We start from the raw sequence: 21423 nt of genomic DNA on the forward strand, positions 1-21423 counted from the left end.
GACTAACTCCACCTGTGATGCACTCAATGTCCTAATCTTTTGACACATGATCGGTCCTAGGCCCGGGTAAAGGAGGAGGGTTGCATTAGGTAGCTGACAACTAGTGTAAAACTTGTTAGATTACTATGATATGAATCCTCAAGGATTATTTGTTGGTGCGCCCCGCACGAGTAATGCACTGCTCTTATACCATCCGATTATAGAAAAAATTGGGTGAGTATGGGGTAGGGTTATTGCCTTGAAACGACACACTATCTTGGCGCCCAATTACAATGTCAAATATACGAGGGTTCCACATCATTCTGGACTTGAGCGGGTAAAGAAGTTAGTTCAAGAGATTAGGATTGGATTAACAACTTGGAATATAGGGACGCTTAAGGGTAAAAGCATGGAGATAGTGGACACAATGATTAGAAGAAAAAAATTGTAATCTTCCTTCAAGAAACAAAGTGGTAGGTGATAAAGCTAGAGAAATTAAAAAAAAAAAAATCAGGATTCAAACTTGGATACACCAGAAAAGAAAAAGAGAAGAATAGGGTAGGAATCATTGTAGACAGACTTAAAAGATAGTGTTGTAGATGTCCAAAAAGTAGGGGCTAAAATCATAAAAAATTAAGACGATCTAAGGGTAAAAGATAATAAATGTCATTAGTGCTTATGCTTCTCAAATAGACTTAGTGAAAAACCTTATGAGACAATTTTGAGAAAATATGGATTGTATTATACGAAGGATATCAAGAACTGAGAAAATATTTATAAAAGTGGATCTCAATGGACACATTGGAAAAAATAATAAAGGTTATGAGAGAATACATTAAGGACATGGATATGGAGATAAAAATGAGGCTAGGGATGTGATTTTAGACTTCATCATGTCATGTGATTTTAATATAATGAACACTTGCTTTAAGAAGAGAGTATATTTTCTTAACTGGGAAGGTAGATCATTTATCATATAAGGATTGTAAGGTTATCCCAGATGAAAGCTTAACTACACAACATAGAGTTTTGGTATTAGATATATGTATTCAAAATTGGAAGCTAAAGGAAAATATAAATCAGTGCAAGAGAACTAGGTGGTGGAACCTAAAGAGAGAAAATATACAGATAAAATGGTCAAATATGGTGATTAGATTATAAGGGATGGTGTAAACACAAATACTCTTTGGAGTAGGATAGCTAGCTTTATTAAAAAGATAGCAAAAGAGATTGTTAAAACTTGATATACATTGTTGGCCCACAACCTAATAGCTTAAGCTTTTAAGTAAGGTGGTAATCTAACATGGTATCAAAATTGGTTACCAGAAGTCCTAGGTTAGACCTATTGCCCATGTTTATTGTGTGGTGTTTAAAAAATTATTGTATTCCCTGTAATTTGTGTTATCTATTGTGTGTTTATCTCTCTACATGCTGTCCATCTGCACGTGCGGGCCATAACCTAAAACCTTAAGCTTTTAGGTAAAGTGATAATTTAACAGAAATTTTAGGTGAATCAAGAGGAAAATTCTCAAATAGCAAAGAAAGTTGGTGGTGGGATCAAGATGTCCAAAAATCTGTGAAGGCAAAATGAATTTGATATAAAACTTGGAAAAAAATGTAGAAATGTGGAAAACCTTGAGAAGTATAAAGAGGCATGAAAAGATGCAAGAAAGGTCCTTATTGAAGCTAAACATAGATAATTTAGTAATTTATATGCTAGATTAGATACAACATAAGGGGAAAGAGACATATGTAAACTTGCTAGAGCTAAAGAAAGAGAGAGCAAAGACTTTGGTAATGTAAAATGTATAAAAAGTGAGACTAATATCGTCTTGGTCAAGGAAAAAAACGTAAAAGAAAGGTGGCGAAGTTAATTTAGTAACTATTTAATGAAAAACAAGTAGAAGGCTTAAATTTTGAATTGACAAATGAGGAAAAGGCCAAAAACATGAGATTTATTTGCAAAATTAGAGTTAATGAAGTTAAGTTTGCATTAAAAAGATGAAAAATAGAAAAGCTATAGGATTAATCCCAATTGAAGTTCGGAAATGCTTAGGTGATAACGGAATTGTATGGTTAACTAATTTATCTAACACAATTATAAAAATTAAAAACTATGAAAATTCCAAATGAATGGAGGAGAAGCAATGTAATACCTAGATACAAAAATGAAGGAGATGTTCAAAATTGTAATAAACTATCATGGAATTAAAATTTTGAGTCATACAATGAAATTATGGGAAAGGGTAGTTGAATTAAGATTAATGTTAGAAACGAGGGTCTCGGAAAATCAATTTGGTTTTATGCTTAAGAGATCTACTACAAAAGTTATGTATCTTTTAAGAAGATTAATAGAAAAGTTTAGGAAAAAGAAGAGGGATTTACATATAGTTTTTATTTTACTAGGAGTATTCAGACTGAGGTTTCATGGTGTATGTTATTTGCAAATGATATTGTCTTGATTGATGAAGCTGATGGTGGAGTAGAATCTAAATTAAAATTATGGAGAGAAGCTTTAAAATTTAAAGGTTTTAGAATAAGTAGAAATAAGATAGAATATATGAAATGTAATTTCAGTCATAGTAGGAGGAATGTTGGAGATAAGGTTAAACTTGATGGTCAATAAAACAATATCATCAATATATTTTGATACCTTGGATCCATTATGCAAGCTGAAGGAGAAATTGAAGAAGATGTAATGTATAGAGTAAAAGTAGGTTGTATAAAATGAAGAAGTGCTTCGAGTGTGCTGTGTGATTGTAGAATATCCTTAAAATTAAAAAGTGATGTTCAATAGGACAACTATAAGACTAGTTATGCTATATGGATCAAAATGTTGGGTGACTAAGACGCAACATATCCAAAAAGTAAAAGTTGCCGAGATGAGAATGCTAAGGTGGATGAGTGGTATAACATTAAAAGATAAACCAAGGAAGGAACATATTCACGGTAGTTAGGTGTATAGCTCCTGTATAAGATAAGGGAGGGACAACTTAGATGGTTTAGGCATCTACAATGTAAGCTAAATAGTGCTTCAGTAAGGAGTAAGCTAGTTTTTGTGAGGGGCGGTAGAAAGGGTAGGGGTAAACCTAAAATAATTTGGAATGAGGTAGTGAGTAAGGATTTAATAGCCTTGAATTTGTCGAAGGAAATTGCTCATGATCGCATAAATTGGCAGAAAATGATTCATATAGCTAACTCCACCTGGTGGGACTTAAGGCCTGGTTGTTTGTTGTTGTTGTTGTTGCTAGGCTTGAGGAGATTACTTCAGACTATAAATGAATGTATGTAACCTGCATACTTTATCATCCTCCCCTTGAGCAACACACCCAATCCATTTCTACATCCATTGCATGTTTCCACCTAGGCTTAACAAATATTTCAACATACCAAGAGGGGATACTGAAATCGAGAAAATAGAGGCAAAAGAATGGTAGGACTAGGAAGGTGAAGAAATAAGGCAAAGAAGACTCGACACTAGAGAAATAAAAGTGCACCTTTAAAAAAGGTGGCATCGGCACCAAACAAGTGTAGGGGTCATACATCTATGTCCTTTCGGAGTTCTCAAGTACCTAATGCAGACAATTTTGACAGCACAAGGAGAGAACTTGTCTTGAATAGTATGTGAAACATGAACATAACATGTGCACCTAAAGACACGAGGCACAATGGAGAACATGAATGTTTTTATTACATGATGGAGAAGGGAATTTGTCCCCCTAGAACACTTGATAGCATCCTGTTGAGCAGAAAACAGGCTGTAAGAAGAGCATTGGTCCAAAAGGTTTTAGGAACATGCGTATGAAGGAGTAGAGACTGTGCTATGTCAAGTAAATGTCTATTTTGGTGGATAATGCCTTGGCCAAGCAAAAAGACTGAAGCTCAATAATTTTAATGCTGATTCCAAACTGAGTTTTTATTTTTTGGTATAATTGAGCAAATACATTCAAAAAATCTGAACCATCTTTTAACAAATAGATCTGTCATATGCAAAAAGTCATCATTTAGTTAATTGGATCCACCTTGATCACCATTGAAATAGTATGAGCCATCCTTCTCAAGCCTTTCACCAATCCTCTTCTTTGTTCGAAGGTCCTAAATAACACAATGAGAAGGACAGAAGATCATAGAACAGTTATGAGATTTAGTTAATTGACTAAGTGATAATAGGTTCAAGGGAAATTTAGCCACATATAACACAAATGAAAGATGAATAGAAGGAATTGAAAGAATATTGCCAGAAAAAAGAAAAAAAAAATGAGTGTAATCAAACCATCAGCAAGAGTAACCTTAGATTGTAAAGTAAGGGGGTTCAAGAACTCAAGCAAAGTAGGACTACTTTTCATATGGGAGGAGATACCATAAGCTAGAACCCAAAGTAGGGAGGACGAAGAGACAAGAAGCCCAATTGTTCTTGAATGGGCCATCGTAGCACTTAATGTAAAAGATTGAGTTTGGAGTTGTTGAACCATGCAAAAAAGATTGTTAAACTCCTCTCAGGACACGGTAGATGATGTCCTCAACTCCCAAATGGAGAGGCTAGGTGCATTTGAAGTGTCAATAGTAGAATTTCCTGTCCACAAGATACTTATTGGCCCAAGTTGGTTCCCCAAGGAGATCCCAATAGTGATCAACAGTATTATTTCCTTTCCACAATGTGTGCAAATGCAAGAATTGCCCCAACAAACTCCTCATCCTAATGCACAATCGCTGCCATAACCACAATCGAAGCCTCGCTCTTGTCCTCCAAAATTTCCCCTACTATGTTAGAGGCAATGTCCATGGCTAAATTATCATGGGAAGGAGCTTGAGAATAAATCAGGCAGCACAAAACAGCACTTTCAGGACCTCAAAAAACCAGAAAATACAACACTTCATACCTTGCAAAGTCCAGAACTTCAAGGGGCAGTTATGACTACAGAACTGAGCTTACAATACACTAAGAGGAATTGCTTAACCACAGAGAATAGGGCAGAGCACAGCAAAGTACTGCAGGCATTCAATAAACAACCTGGCAGCAGCTTCAGGCATTATAGCCGGCAGCAACTGGAAACAAATGCAGGCAAGAACAGGAAATAAGTCTTTGAACATCAATCAAAACCAACAAGCAATTGGTACAAAATTGCAAGCAATCAATCACGAACACACGACATCAAAACAGTATCATCAGCAAACCACAACCAGACTACAACTGATAGCAGCCTGTGGAACAGGTGAGTGGCAACAGCAGCATACTAGAAACAGAGTATAACTGACTTTACATCAACAAATCACCATGACAACACACAGATTCTTACAAAGGATGATGCATAAACTAATCAAGAGGAAGGACTCACAAACCAATTAGAAAAATTCAGTTCTGAGGACTGATTAGGGGAGGATAAGAAAAGAAACAAAAAAACAGAGGATTAGAAAAGAAACAAAAAAACAGAGTATCAAATAAATTCAGATAAATCATATTTGAAGTAGATCAATGCTCTGATATCATTTTGTAGAGTTAGAGATGGAGGAGAGAAGGAGAAAAGAAAAGACAAGAAATGAGGAGAAGAGGAGAAGAAGAGAAAAAAGAGGAAAAACTGGGTGGCAGTTTCATGGAGAGTATGTACAGCTCCAGGTTCCTCTTATATATTATTAATAATAAAATCTTAAGAACAAAAATAACCCCATTCACACGACTTAATTACTAAAATAACATATTCTCTTCTAACAATTTCTTAGTAGGATTATGACTTTTTTACTATATGTGTGTGTGTATGCACATGTGTGGGTGACCCATTGGTTTGACCAGACCAACCAACCCCACAATTCACAGGATTGATCACTGGTCCTGTTTTCAAAAACCATGTTCACAATATAGTTGCTCATGGAGAGAGTTTTGGGTAGTCAGTATTGAAAATTACCTGTCTGGCATGTTGAAAAGTACCTCATTTTGGTCAAGTTCAAGCATTGTCTAAACTTGATTGATCTTTGCAGTTTTAGTTTATGGCCCCCTAATGGTGTTGGGGTTCTCAAGGTGTTTTGGTCCTATTTTTTGTAGATTTTTGGGCAGAAATTCGCTGAGGTGGAGGTTCAGTTCTCAGATCAGTCAATCAATTTAGTTAAATAGGTTAATCGAATTCTGAGTCTGCAAAATTGTTGGCTTTCTGTTTGTTTTGGTCGACTAATGACTTATGAATTGGCTGGCAGTTTTCTGATCCTGCAGAATTGGTTGCTTTGTTTCTATTTTTATCAACTGATAGCTTATGGACTGATCAACCAATTCTCCAGAAATTTGAAAAACTGCTCTGAACTACTTATTTTAGTTATTTGTCTGTGCAATTCAATAGGGAAGCTTTGCGAGCTTCTCTTGGGTACTTAAGGGATTCTTGAATCCTAGAAATCTTTTGTGCGAGTTCCTTTTGAATTGTGGGTGTAATTGTGACTTTTGGACAAGAGTGCCATTTAATTCGTTTCCTTTTGTGCTCTTCCCATTCATCACGGATTTTTTTGGCCTGTTGTGGCACCCTTGGATGTAGTCTTAATATATGAACAACATCATATGTACGTTTCTTTCCTCCTACTTTTTATATGTCTCTACTTTGTTATATTCTTGTACATCAACCTGTTATTTTGTGCTTTTTATTGTTCCGCAAATAGCAAGACATGAGTCAATAGTGTTTACATGGTATTTATATTGGTATTTCACATTTTTTGCTTTGATAAATCTAATCAAATCCACCTCTTGCAATATTCGATTTGCATCTTAGGAAGAATTTCGGTCATTTAATGGTCAGATGAAAGAAAATAAGAAATTAATGTATGGTTGAGTTTGACAATAATATATTATCTATTGGATAAGATTCACCTTTTGTTTTCATTTCTAAGGGAAACTTGCCACATCCAGATTTTTCACAGCCTTGATGCTCAGGTCCTTAGTTTACCCTAGATACCCATGTCTGGCATATTGTTAGACTTTTGAAAACACTTAAATATTGTTAAATATCTGGAAAATAGGCAAACCCCATGTTTTGGCATGCATGAACTCCCCTTACCTGACACCTGTACCTACGTCTCCGCAACAACATCTAACAGCTATTGTTATCTTTATATATTTCACAGCTCTCTGCTGTTCAAGTGTTGGTTCAACTATGTGAGCTTGACAACCATAGTGTGCGGGAGAATGCCATTAAGCTATTCTATTGCTTGACTGAAGATGGTGACAGTAGCCTCTTTCTAGAGCATGTAAGTCAGAAATGCATTCAGACATTGGTCAAAATCATCAAAACCTCCAACAATGTGGAAGAGATTGCTGCTGCAATGGGTATCATCTGCAACCTCCCTGAGGACACCCAGATGTCAGATTGGCTTCTACAGGCTGGTGCTCTGGAAATCATCATTGCTCATCTCATCAATAGGAACAATAACTCCTATGAAAAGCAGGTAATTGAGAATGCTGTTGGAGCTCTCTGCCGTTTCACTGTTTCAACAAATCAGGCATGCCAGAAAAGGGTAGCTGAAGCTGACATTATACCTGTGCTGGTACAGTTCCTAATACATGGGACTGCTTTAACAAAACAAAATGCAGCCATTTCGCTTAAGCAATTTTCTGAAAGTTCTGTTTGTTTGAGCAAACCAATAAAGAAAAGTGGGTTTTCTTACTTCTGCATGGCAACACCTGAAACTGGCTGCCCTGTGCACTTGGGCATTTGTACAGTGAAGTCCTCATTCTGCCTTCTGGAGGCAAATGCTATACAACCACTTGTCAAGATGCTCAGGGATACAGATCTCCGTAGCTGTGAAGCTTCTTTAGATACACTTACCACATTGATTGATGGAGAAAGGCTGCAGAATGGTACTAAGTTGCTTGCCAAAGCAGATGCAATCACTCCAATTATAAGATTATTGAGCTCGCCTAATCCCAGGTTGCAGGAGAAAGCTCTATTAGCTTTGGAAAGAATCTTTCGTTTGGTTGAGTTCAAACAAAGCCACGGAAATTTAGCCCAACTGCCACTAGTTGAAATTGCTCAAAAAGGGAGTAGCCATATGAAATCTCTCGCTGGCAAAGTGCTTTCTCATTTGAATGTGCTTCATGAACAGTCTTCTTATTTTTGATCCACGCTGCCTGATGAGATTTTACATGTCATATATATAACATATGTCTCTGTGTAAATGAAGCATTGTAGTGTTCATATTTCATGATTATATATATTGTTTTCAGTGGGATTAGGATCTAAAAAACTATGGAACATGTATATTGTATTCAAAGGGTTTTGTAATAGTGCTAAATTGAAGCCAGATTACTCTACTGTACTTGTAAAAAATAAGATTGAATTTGTTATTGAGATTAAGGCAGCTTGTTTGTTAACCCAATTGAAGCCACTGATCTTGGAGTGCCAGAGAACATGTTGGATTCATAGTTGCTATTTGATGAGATAGATTTTCACCATTTAATCTAATCTACAGAAAATGTCAAACATGTTTGTTTGAAATTGCAGGCAAGTTAATTACTATTGATTTGGTTCAATTATAAAATTTAGAAAATCGTAAATGCTTTGGGAGTGATTGACTTGAAGTTTGTAAGAGAGGAGAAGTTCCTGTGTGGAGGGCAAGAGGCCCCTATTATTCTTCCAAACCCCATTCGATCCCGAGAGTTCCAGACAACTTGAAATTATTCTTCCAAACCCCATTGAATCCTGAGAGATTTTCTCATGTACCAATTGTGTCTATCATGTAATAAATTGCCCTCTGTGCCATACACGAATGAGTTTACGTGAAACTCGCCAAACAAATGGTGACAATCTGTTTTGTAGTTGAAGGTATTATTATGTAAAACCTAACATGATAAAAGTGGATCTCACAATTGCCGTGAGTGACCCCCAATACTTGAATTGTGATTTAAGCGATTAATTTTTTAAATTCTGTGACAATTATTGATCTTGAGTAGAATTTAAGTCTCAATATGGGTTTTCCATATTTTTCAAAAGTTGACTAAGCAATTGATTTCTTAAAATTTGTAACAATTATTGATGGTGAGTAGAATATAAAGATTTATATGGTCTTTGAATATTTCAAAAGTTGCTCACCAAAGTTAAAAGATTAATATAAATTTTTACTGAATTGTTCATGGAATGGGAATGAAACTCATCAGCAAAATAACCATATGATAAATGTTTATGCAACAGTTGAAATTAATTTCTGCAATTTCATGAGTCAAGAAAGGAGGCCGAGTTTAGTCAGCTACAATGTTGTTTGGTTTGAACATATCCAGAGAAAAAAAAAAAAGGTATATGCAGCAAAAAATAAAATAAAATAAAATAAAATAAATTATCAGCCCTGTTCCATTCCTCGTTGATCGCTTGCCAATTAAACGCTTCAATTATTCAATCCCTCTCTCACCTTGAATCACAAACAATTTTTAACATTGGGATCCAAATTGAATAAATTAAAATATGAGTCTAAAATTTTGCAGTATGAAATTTTTTTGAATATTACATAATTTTTAATTACTGCCCAATCATATCTCATAAATTTTAAATTTGTTCTCGTATCGGTTTCTTCTTGTATTGTTGTTGGACAAACAGAATAACAGCTAAGAGCCCTGTCAAGCTTTGGCTTCCCCTGTGATGTGAATTGGAATGGCCTGAAGGGTCAGCAGTTGTAAGGGTCCTTGAAAAAGGTATACTGCATTTCTCTGTTCTGTTCCCACCCAATTCGAAAACTGAAGACTCTTGTGCTTCTGAGACACAAGTTAAAAATTTTGCAATATCCATCGCTCACTCCAGGATTTAAACCCTCAACAGCCATGAAGCAGTGGGGTGGTTCATTGGAGAACATAAACAAATTTTCAGAAACTATGTAACTTCAGTAAATATAAATTTATGGTTGGAAACTATATACAGATTTTCACTAAAAATGAGGCTTTACTTTATAAATCACACTAAAGGGAACATTAATCTAGTAATCTATCAAGATTTTACTTTATAATGCATACTAATTAAGTAAATAGCAATCAATCGAGAAAACTATTTACAATTACTAAAGAAGAGAGATGTTCCAAAGCAACTTGAAAATATGTTGTTGAACCTAATCAATAAAAAGCAGGGCAGCCATCCACAGCGACTCCTTTGGCAGTTGGACAAGAACCCAGAGGGCACCCTTCGACATTGTTTCCCCACCAATTAAGGCCAATATTTCTGGACCCCAGGGTGATGAACAACAACACCGTCATGAATGCAGTTCCCGCATCGAGACCACCAGAAAGGACATAGTTGTAGCGTTCCCACCATTTCGGTCGATACCTGAAAACTACATATCCAGATAGGAACCCAACAATGATCCAACTGGTGAAGTTGACTGCTGTAGCTGGGGGCATCATTGATGTAGCACCCAAAAGAACAGGCATGTGGATGTATCGAATCCATTCACACTTTGGGAATGCTTTGTGTGCAAGCCATACCATTAGAGGAGCAATCGCTCCACCCACAAAAAACCAGTTGACACCTGAGTAGGCACCGAGGTCTCCAAAGATTCTGCGAGGCCCAACCAAACCCCAGATGACTGAGGCATCATAAAACACACGGTCCATTGGGCAAGTCCATGGACTGTCATGTGGGAGTAAGGATGTGTCACAAAGGTTGGGGATCACTTCCATCAGCTCCCAAGCAGTTATTTGGTATATGAATACTGCTATAAGAGAACCTAAAACCTGAAATAAGATTTTAGTTTAGCTTCCAGTCTTACCAGTTTCATTGTTTGCCTTCATATATAGAGATATATACCACAACCCTGATACAGAGAGAATAAAACTAACCTGTGCCATGAACATTGTTCTTGGCGGGATCTTCATGTAGTGGCCTAGCTTGAAGTCTGCTAGAAAGCTTAGGGCCTGGGTCATGCTTATGTACCCAAAAACTTTGAAGCACATGTTGGCAACGGGGCGCTCGGGGTACATATACCCAATTATGTATTCTGTGATGATGTTCAAACCTGGTTGCTGCTCACCAGCAAGAGATTGATTTAAAAAAAGTTCTAAACATCCATTTCAGAAGGCATTTATGTAAGTTCAAAACTTGTACATTTATGTTACGTGTTTGGCTTATAGACTGGATCAACTTTTTTCTTTACCTGGTTTGTGGTGGCAGTGATGATACCAATTGGGAGGGTGAAGAAAAGGGCAATGCCACAAGCAAGCAAGACCCCCCACCAAGGCAATTGAAGCGTGTCGTTGTAATACTGGCAAGCAAATAAAATGGCAGCAATGTTCAACACTAGGATGAGGAGAAACCACCACATGGGTACTTGCTTGTACTTCTGCATAAGCCTCGTGTGTACATCCACCTTCTTAGTCGATCCAAATGCCCTCTTTGTTTGCTTCCATATATCCCTGAGTGTGCATTAGTGCACATGTCAGTGAGTTAATGAAATTGATTTCCATTAAAAAGTTCATATAATCTATCTATTCTCTAGAGGCTGAAGATATGAAAAGGTGGACTTACTTTCCGTTGAAGAGTATGACATGAACAACAGTAGCAGAAAGCGTTGCAAATCCAAGACCATAAGTCATAGCGAAAAAGGTGCTGAGATTTATGGGCCCATTTTTCGCATAAGAAGCCTCATCCAGATGAAAATCAGAATTGATGATGCTCAAGATGTTGTATTCTGATCCGTTTGACATGAAAAGGTTGTTGGAAAATATTGGGAAGTTCTTGGCATTATAGACATTTTTCCAATAAGTGAGGGGCGTCATCACATACATGACGAAGATGAATCCAACAGTGACATTGGCAGTGGCAAACAAGGGGCTAGCTAACGGACTCCCGAGATAAGATGAAATCGTAGACCAGTCTATCCCCAAGCTGCCAATTCCAAGGCCTTGTAGGCCTGATCCTAGTTGTTGCACAAATATGGATTTCGGAGCAAGCCAACAAACCCACGAGAAAGACGTTAACATGAGAAAGAGATAGCCAGGAAGTACATAGTAGCAGAAGCTGCAGATGAAGACTATGACAAAGAACTGCGTCCGGGTTGTGCTGCCTTTCGGTCTCTTCTCTTTCTCATGTAGAGCCCTGCAGCCATTATTTTTCTTTTTTCTCAGTATGCTTGATCATGTAGAAAGCCGAACGAAACCATAAATTTTTTGGCGAAAAATTAGCATAACAAAATGCATACCTGAACAATGAGACCTGAACCAGATTAGACGGCCACCACATTTCTGCGGGTTCAACCAGATGTTTCCGGAAAAGCCCTGCCCAGCCAAATCCCAAAATCTGTAGTTCATACAAGAAAGGAAACCAAAAGAATACTTTTTAAGTCGCTGCTTCTGAAAATTTGCAGCAAACATATATTATGCCTGCAGAGATTATCTTAGTCCTCAGAATATTAACATTTGGATGGATGTTTTTCATTTTTAAGAACAATCAAATCATGTCTGTAACTCTTCAACTAGTATTTTGGTAACATAGCTATTCATAACAATGAACAACTTTTGACTTTTTGAATGAAGTTGAGAACATATCTAAGGTAAAAAATTGCATATTTTACCATTTCAGTAATCAAAACAAGAATCCCAAAATTCCCAAACACATTTGACCTTTTCATGAAACAATTACAACACATAGTTCTCCAAACAGTCCAATTTAAATCCCATATTTATCCCATTAGTTCCTAGATATTTCCATCAACAAGTAAACAACAACAACAAAACCAAGCCTTAGTCCCACTAAATGGGGTCGGCTATATGAATCATTTTCTGCCAATTTATGTGATCATGGACCATTTCTTTTGATAGATTCAAGGATGTTAAATCTTTACTCACTATCTTCTCCCAAATTATTTTAGGTCTATTCCTACCCCTTCTATAGTCCCCCCAGTAACCAAGTCGCTCTTCTTCACAGGTACACTATAAGGCCTACGTTGCAAGTGTCCATACCATTTGAGTCGTCCCTCCCTTATCTTATCTTCTATAAGAGTTACACCTAACTTACCACGAATATATTATACCACTCATCCATCTTAACATTTTCATCTCGACAACTTTTACTTTTTGGATATTATGTTTTTTTGCCGCCCAACATTCCGATCCATATAGCATAATTGGTCTTATTACTGTCCTATAAAACTTCCCTTTCAATTTTAAGGGTATTCTATAATCACATAGCACACTTGAAACACTTTTCCATTTTACCCAACCCGCTTTAATTCTATACATTACATTATCTTCAATTTCTCCTTCAACTTACATAATAGATCCAAGGTATCGAAATTTACAAATGTTATTTATTTTTTCATCATCAAATTTAACTTTGTCTCCAATATTCTTCCTTATTATTACTAAAATTACATTTTATATGTCGAATCCTAAAATTGCCACTAAGATCAAAATCTACTGTTCTCTCTTGTACAACAGCAAATAATTGCAATCTTCATGTATGGTAAAAGTTTTTGGGCAGGCAATACGAATTTAATAGAGGAAAATCCATAAAGCACTCACCGTTGTTAAAAAAAGAAAGTCTGTTAAGCAACATCAATAAGAAAAGAAGAAAGTAAACAACCAACATATCCCCAAAAAAAATAATAATAAATAAATAAAAATAAAATGATAAAACACGAAAAAAAAAAAAATCTACTCTCAAATCCAGTCCCAGAAATTTTCATTTATTCCCAAAAAATTTAAAAATCTCAAGTAACTCTGGATCCAAAAAATTTTTGAATCCTAAAATTATCAATTATATAAACACACACACATAGAGAGAGATCGAGATCCCGTATTTTAGAGAATAGAATTTCGTGTGAAGTTGGACAACACTTACTGCAAAACTGAATTGGGTTCCGTTAAAGTCCACACAACTCCATATCTAAATTGAAAATCCAAGCACCCAAAGCACATTCCAAAAGTTTTTTGACAAGGATATCATTTAATTTTTTATTTAAAAAGTAAACCTCACACCTTCATAGAAACAGAAAGTCTCCATCACAAAAGTCACAAAACCAATGAGCAAGAAGAAGGTAAACACCCCGAAGGTGTGATTCAAGTGGTAGTGCAGGATGCGGGAGTGCCTTTTAAGATGCGGGTGTTCAAACCCTTTCGGGCACGTTTCCGTCCCCGACTCCTGAATTTATCCTCCCTTTGGAGTTATGGGGTCAACTTCAAAGGACACAGAATTAATCATGTGGACCGTAAAATAGAGCGTGGACACCCAATGCGTATTCTAAAAAAAAAAGAAGGTAAACACCCAACATACTATAGAAAGTCGACATAAAAACACCAAAAACAAAAAACAGAAACAGAAACATTTTTAAAAAGGGGAAATAGAGGAAGATCACCTGGGTAGTGAGCATGACGAGCAAGGCAGGAAGAAAAGTGAGAGACCTCTTGTACAACAACTTAACAGCAGTCAAAATATGAGTGGCATAAACAGTTCCAGCACCAGAATTCGCAAAAATGGTGATCAAAACATGTTCTTTGATGTTGAAGGGACCAGGGTTGAGTGTAAACTCCCACTTAGAGCCCTTGAAGAACACTCGATTGGTGATCGTCTTCGCCATCAAATGCCCAATTGGGACCACGGCGATCTGAGCAGAGATGGAAGAGATTATCAATGGCTGAGTTCTGTACCAGAAGAACTGGTTCACGAAGGAAAGAATGACGCAGGAAGCAATACCCAACACCCACATTCGGAATGTGACCACCGGCATGGTGGGGTCGTCGGTCTTGGGCACCGTGATGTCGACCTGCTTGATGGGGCACTCGCCGGACTCCGGCGATTCCTCCGCTATCTCCGCCATGCTCCGGCGGAGATTGGGCCTTCTGGGTCGCGAGAGAGGAAGCGAAGCGAAGTGGGTGCGTCGAAGAGAGAGGGATAAATGACTTGAACCTGAAAGCGGCTTGGGAGTAAATAGAGTTTTAAGGATTTGGGATGAAATTTAAAGGGATTCGGAAGAGAACAGATTGGAATTTATTTGAAAATGGTGACTTTGGATTGGTTGCGTATAAGATCTGTAGTTATCTCTTCCTCATCTCTCTCTCTCTCTCTCTCTGCGCGGCCATATCGCTCACTTTCAAGTTTCAAATCAGGATATCCTGGATTTGACACTGATTTCGTGAGAACCCATAAATTAAAAAGGAAAAAAGCCGCAAGTTGTTGAATTTTTTTTTCTTTTTGGAGAGCTTCAAAGATCGTGGCTTTTACCTTCAATTATCATGCATGTTCTTTTTTCACATGGAATTCACTAGTGATCACAAGAAGTGGGATTGAGTTTGGACTCTCATTCTTAAACTTTCAACTAGACAAGTATCTTTTTTGCATGGTTTAGAATTGACATTTAGAGATTACTATCTGAATTTAAGATGAAAGAAGCATTTTTAAAGTCTTATATATATAATATGGTAATTGTGAACACTCATAATTTTAAGCTATACTCTACTACTACTACAGATTAGTTGCATGATCACGCCGCTCTCTGCTCTATTAACTATTAATTATAGGGGCGCAATTAATATACTAGAATTTAATTTTTATTTGTCGGCTTTGTATCTCTGCACCCCATGTTCTACTGTGTTTGTGCATGATCCTAATAGCAAGTTGCATAATAACCTATATCTTTTAATATTAAAAAATGCTAGAAACCAAAGATTATACAAAATTCATGTTTGATTGAATACGTTTAAAAATTTATTTTCTTTAACTCGTACAAAACACTTCTTTCCAAAAATTTATTTTAAGACTTTGTTGTATTTTTTTTTTTTTATATTTTTCCAAACACAATATAAAGACATGATATTATAAAAAATTCATTTTGGATTAATGATAGTATTTTTCATTTTTTGATAATTCGAGGATCCTAGTCACTGTCGTGCGACACCAAATCCGAAAAGGTGAAAGCTGCTCGACGCACTCTTGATAATTCACCGAGATAAACTCTCAAAAAGCAATGGAACTCATGATCACCAAAGTCATAAATAATCAATTAAATTAAATAATTTTTTAGCGTAAAAATTCATTTTTAAATCAAATTTTAAAATGTGTATCAATTATCTACTCAAGAATCGTGATTAATGCATTAAATTGTGACCTACCATTATGGCTAGAATGTGGGAGATTAAGCCTTTATTTATTTTTTTTCTTTAAGGTCAAATGAGAGAAAATAATTCTTAGGGCAAATCTAAATTTACAACACCCTTGAAATTATATGCCTAATCACAACCAAGTCCACCAAGCCTTGTCGTTGAACATTGGAAACAAACAAGGCACATGAAATATAGAAAGCCCAAATGGGGAGGGCCATTCACACGCGTACTAAATTGACTCATAACACTGCTTAGATTTAAGTCAAAAACCAATTCTCCTTTTAGTTCTTTTATGGTTTGGTTCTAGAAATCATGCATCCATTTTCAAGGATTGGGAGTAAGGCATGCTGCATTAGGTTTGAATATTAATAGCATCATTGTCATTGCAGATTACCTAATCATCTAGAACAATTAAAGATACATATATTTTTTCAAATTGAAAAAACACTAATCTAATATATATATATATTCAAAGTTCGATTGAAAAGACAGTAATCTATCTTACTGGAAGACACTAATCTTTCTTAAAGTTTGTAAAAACTATATAATTTTTAAGTAAAAAATATTCACTCCCTTTGGAATTTGACAAATAGACAAAAACTTTTCCTAAAATTTAAAAAATGTGACATACTTTTTTCTAAATTTGTCAAAAAGGTACAGACATCTCCTTAAAAAACTTATCTTTTTACAAATATAAGGGAAGGATTGAGTCTTTTTAACAAAACTCTTGAAAGGTTCTTTAAATTCTTAAAACCTCAAGAGAGGTCTTCGAAAATTTTGAAACCTCAAGGGAGGTTATTGTCATTTTATCAAATCTCAAGGGAGGACAAAGTCTGATACACCCAAAATTGATACACCAAAAATTATCAGGTATACCCATAGGGGCGGACAGTTGTAAGACCAACATTGGACAACATTTCATATCTCGCATAATCGCCTTAAGTCATCCATAACCCCTCTAAGCATAATGACATGCTCATAAATGTCAAGTTGAAGGGGAGTCTGTTTTCACCACTATATAAAGAGAATCTCATAAGGAGGTAAGCATCTCATTCTCATTCGTTCTTCACTTATTGTTGCAATCTGAGCCTCCCATTGCCTAACTTAGGCATCAGAGTGATCCCTTGGAATACACCCCAAGTCCTTTAAGCCATCCTCGTTTGGTTCTTTTCAGGTGGTCGCGATCTAAGGACAACTTACGAAAGCCACTTGATTTTTTGTAGCAACAGAGTCTTTTGTCCTAAACTTGTTTTAAGATTTCAAAATTTTTGCATATCTTTTATAAGGTTGTCAAAAGAAAACGCAATTTTCTCTTTATATAAGAAAGAAAGGACAAAAAAGAGTATTAGTGTCTCAAAAATCAAATGTATAGGAGGTTTGTACATTTTTTAAACTTAATGAGAAGTTGATTCCTCTTTTTTTTTTTTTTTACCAAATCTTAAAAAGGGTTTCACAGATTTTTAAAACCTTAGGATAGATTTGTGTCTCTGTCAAATTTTAAGGGAAGTTATTGCTTATTATCCTTTTTTTTTATTGTCGATATTTAATTGTAATAATTCCATTTTTTAAGTCTTGACCTCACTAAGATGGTTGGAACAAAAGTGAGAGCATGCTTGGAGTCCATCAATTGAAGTTCTAGACAACTCTCCTACCTCAGTTCGACCATATAACGAAGAGTTGTCCACAACAATTCAAGATAGCTGCCCTTAATTAAAAAAGAGTGAATCTTCCACACACACACAAACAAAATAATTTGCAATATGAATATGAATCATCCTAATTATCAATCTCCTTGTTCAATATTAGGTATCTCACTAAAATATATTTAAAAATTTATTTGCAATGCAAGTTCTAATCATCTAATTTTTGTTGGTTAAATGTAGGAAGAAAGGCGACCACCCATCATAAGTTATATTAAAACTAGCTTATTTAGTCAAATTTCTAAAGCAAAAATCAAATGTAGGTATTAAGAGGTCCGAATTCAAATTCTCAAGAATCCTCAGAACTTCCCTAAACGAGAAGATTATCTAGGGGCAACATTTAGAAGTGAAAATAATCTAATTTACTCTTAATTTATTCATAGGACATGATTCACAATTCACATAGCTCATTAAAATCTTATTTATTTATTTGGTCATTTTTGGGTGATTATGTGGTAATCATAGAAGGATAAAAAGCAACACTACCCATGAAAATGGAAATGACAAAAGGTCAAAGGATGAAAAATATGCATAATTTTGTTTCATTACACACACACACATATAGACACACAAGCATACAAGATAAGGTTGTGTACTATAGACCATCATGGTCAACTCTTTCCTCGGACCCTACATACGCAAAAACTTTGTGTGTCTGCCCTTTTATATATATATATAGACACACAAACATACAAAATAAGGTTGTGTACTATAGACCATCATGGTCAACTCTTTCCTCGGACCCTACATACGCAAAAACTTTGTGTGTCTGCCCTTTTATATATATATATATATACCTTCTGAGAAAAATGTATTTTGAAAAGTCAAATTAACTTGTATTTAAAATTTATTCACGCCTATTTAATTTTATGACTTAAAAGTCACCATTAGCACATTTTATTTACTCACTTTTAAATTTTCAAAGACTATAGCACATGTTATTAAACCTATATTATGATCATTAACTTTTTCTTCCTTCCATTACAATGAAGACACAAAAGCTTATAAATAAACTACGTAGCGTGCGCTTGTCTCATTCACAAGCATTTTGTGTTATTGTTATATTAATTAATGCTACAGCTAATGCTTTTATCTTTGTATATGAAATAACTTTATTAAAAGCAAACGTAACCAAATAATCAAATTGAATGACAAGTCGGTGCAATAGAAAAATTATTGCACCAAAAATGAGCAACTATTAAAAGTTAGAATGAGAAACAAACATAAACACATGCTTAAAAAGCAGCACATGATGAGCTTTAAAACACATAAAATCAATATTGCTTTTTAAAAAAGGTTTTGACATATAATAAATAATAAAATAATTACATTACAAATGCATCATAAAAAACATGTGACAAAAATGACTAAATATTATCCTTTGATGATACAACACAATCCGATTGCCACATCCAATATTGTTCTATCATATTACATTTCCTCAATTATTTATTTTTAAAAATTATTGAGTTGAAAGAATATCATTTAGTTTTTTTTTAAAAAGACTTGTTTTATATGTATTAAGTACTTTATAATAGTGCCCCCATCCCCTAAATTTCCTCAATATTGATCAAACAATAAACTTAATTTCTATTATTGAAAGTTTCTTTACTTTTTAAAATAAACGATGTCTAATTTGTGTATAAGCATTGATTTAATAAAAAATTTAACATAAAAAAAAACACGATGCCTATGGCAAACCATTATTACCTGAATATATATCCACACGCAAATTATCCCAATTTATGTGAATTCTTTAAGCCTCAAATTCAAGTATGTTAACTTATAACTTTAATTTTTTATAATATTTTTAAAAATTCATTATCATGGAAGAAGTTCCTTATAAATTAATCCAAAAAAAGTTGACAGAGAAGTGGATTTTACCTTTTGCGCATCCGAGTGGTGCATATATTATATCGCCTTTAATGTACGCAGATGATGTTGTTATATTTGCTAATGCTGGTAAAAAATATGTTAGACAGTTAATGGAGGTGATCAAGGAGTATGAAAACTGGACTGGCCAAAGGGTGAATAAAGATAAATCAGTTATTTTTTTCTCAAAAAAGTTGGGTGCGGAGGAAGGGAGAAATTCTTTAAGAGACTAGTTTTATTGAAGGTAAATTTCCTTTTACGTATTTGGTGTGCTGATAGTGGATGGTAAATTGAAGGACTGTCATTTTGACCCTTTAATTCAAAAAATCAGTAAGAGAGTTAAGGGCTGGAAAAGTAGACTGTTGTCTCAAGGAGGTCATCTAGTTTTGTTGAAACATGTGTTTTTAAGCATGTCATTGCATCTGTTAGCTATTCTAAATGTCCTGAAACTGGTGATAAAAAAGATATAAGGTACGTTTGCTTCTTTTTCTGGGGATTTAAGGATGTAAAAGAAAAAATGAAATAGAGGGCTTGGAAGAGATTGTGTGTTCTTGTGAAGGAGGGGGGCATAGGAGTAAAGGACATTTCGGAAGTACAACGGTCATTGTTCATGAAGTTTGGTTGACAGTTATTAACACATAATTCTTTATGGGTTAGATTTTTTAAAACTAAATATGTTAAAGAATGACATATTACTCTTTGCAGACCACATGGATTAAATTCTTCTTTTTGGAGGAAAGTTTTGTAGTGTATGTCTAAGCTGTTAAGTAAATCTAAGTAAAAGGTTAGAGAAAGAGATGTAAAATTGTGGTATAATAAGTTTCTAGATTCGGGACCTTTGTTTTTAGAATGTCCAAATGGTGCACATTCACATATCAGATTAAAAGATTTGGTTATCAATAATGTGTGGGATGTGGAAAATTTGTAAAAAATTCTGAGATTTAATAAAGTGAAAGAAGTGATGGAAAGAGTTGGAAAACTTAGAAACTCTTCGGACATACTACTATGGCTCCCGGAAAAGGATGGTTGATTTAATACAAAGTTAGCATGAGATGTTATTAGAATTAGAGCTCCAAAATTTGATTGGGCAAAGTGAGTTTAGAACAAATGGTTAGCGAAGAAAATTGTTATCTATATGTGGAAGGCTGCTTTTAAGTGCTTAAGCGTTGATGAAAATGTGAGAAGGGTGGGGGTATCACTTGCTTCGACTTGTAATTATTGTGAGATGAGGCAACCAAAAGATATGGAGCATGTTTTAAATCAAGGAGATCTTGTTGCTGATGTATGAAGGAAGGTTTCGGTGGAGGTAGGTGTACCTCTCCTTAGGCAACAAAGTTGGAAAGTAAGAGTACAAATGTAATTTAATAGGGCTTCCCAATACTCTCAATTGGGAACACTAATGAGTTTGATTCCTTATTTAGTAGTTTGGAGATTGTAGAGAAGGAGATGTGTGGCTAGAATGGGGAGAAATAGGAGAGTAGTACAGATGTGTGACACTCCATTAAGTATTGGGTGGGCGTTTTGAGTAAGAACATAACAGAAATGGCTCAGTTCAAGGATGCTGATGTTCGGATATTACAAAATCTGGAAGTGCAAATTGTGAATAAAAAGAATGAAACTATCCAAGGTGTGAGATGGCTAAAACTAAGACAAGCGAGATTGAAACTAAATTTGAATGGGAGCAGCTTGGGGAACTCAGGGCCGACGGGTGGTGGTGGCATCCTTAGAGACTGTTAGGGTTCTTTTATTTTTGGTTTTTCAAATATTTTAGCTCTTGTTCAAATAATGAAACTGAATTGAGAGCAATGATAGAAGGAATAAAATTTG

At 35.3% G+C, this 21423-nt stretch overlaps 2 protein-coding genes and 1 long non-coding RNA gene across 5 annotated transcripts in view; 2 read left to right on the top strand and 1 right to left on the bottom strand.

Moving 5' to 3' along the window:
- Positions 1 to 8306, top strand: part of LOC131145640 (U-box domain-containing protein 44-like) — a 48529-nt gene extending 40223 nt beyond the window's left edge. For both annotated transcript variants that reach the window (XM_058094830.1, XM_058094829.1), the window contains exon 5: positions 7078 to 8306. In XM_058094830.1, coding sequence (XP_057950813.1) covers positions 7078 to 8070 — 993 coding nt within the window. In that variant the 3' untranslated portion in view covers positions 8071 to 8306. The remainder of the gene's footprint in view (positions 1 to 7077) is intronic.
- Positions 8307 to 9858: 1552 nt separating this feature from the next.
- On the bottom strand, positions 9859 to 15274 carry LOC131145641 (oligopeptide transporter 9). 2 transcript variants are annotated; one of them, XM_058094832.1, is made up of 7 exons: positions 14630 to 15048; positions 14281 to 14529; positions 12127 to 12224; positions 11454 to 12023; positions 11083 to 11341; positions 10769 to 10951; positions 9859 to 10663 (listed from the first exon to the last, which is right to left on the bottom strand). In XM_058094832.1, the coding sequence occupies exons 2-7, from the start codon at positions 14500 to 14502 to the stop codon at positions 10046 to 10048; spliced, it is 1950 nt and encodes a 649-aa protein (XP_057950815.1). In that variant the 5' UTR covers positions 14503 to 14529; positions 14630 to 15048; the 3' UTR covers positions 9859 to 10045. The 2 variants fall into 2 exon arrangements, with proteins under 2 accessions (XP_057950815.1, XP_057950814.1); XM_058094831.1 differs by having other exon boundaries at positions 14281 to 15274.
- LOC131145642 (uncharacterized) lies at positions 10378 to 12264 on the top strand. The gene is made up of 2 exons (XR_009134184.1): positions 10378 to 11014; positions 11100 to 12264. It is a non-coding gene; the product is annotated as an uncharacterized LOC131145642 (long non-coding RNA).
- Positions 15275 to 21423: the final 6149 nt, after the last annotated feature.

Source organism: Malania oleifera, chromosome 13 (assembly GCF_029873635.1).
Source record: "Malania oleifera isolate guangnan ecotype guangnan chromosome 13, ASM2987363v1, whole genome shotgun sequence".
In the NCBI taxonomy this organism is placed as follows: Eukaryota; Viridiplantae; Streptophyta; class Magnoliopsida; order Santalales; family Ximeniaceae; genus Malania; species Malania oleifera.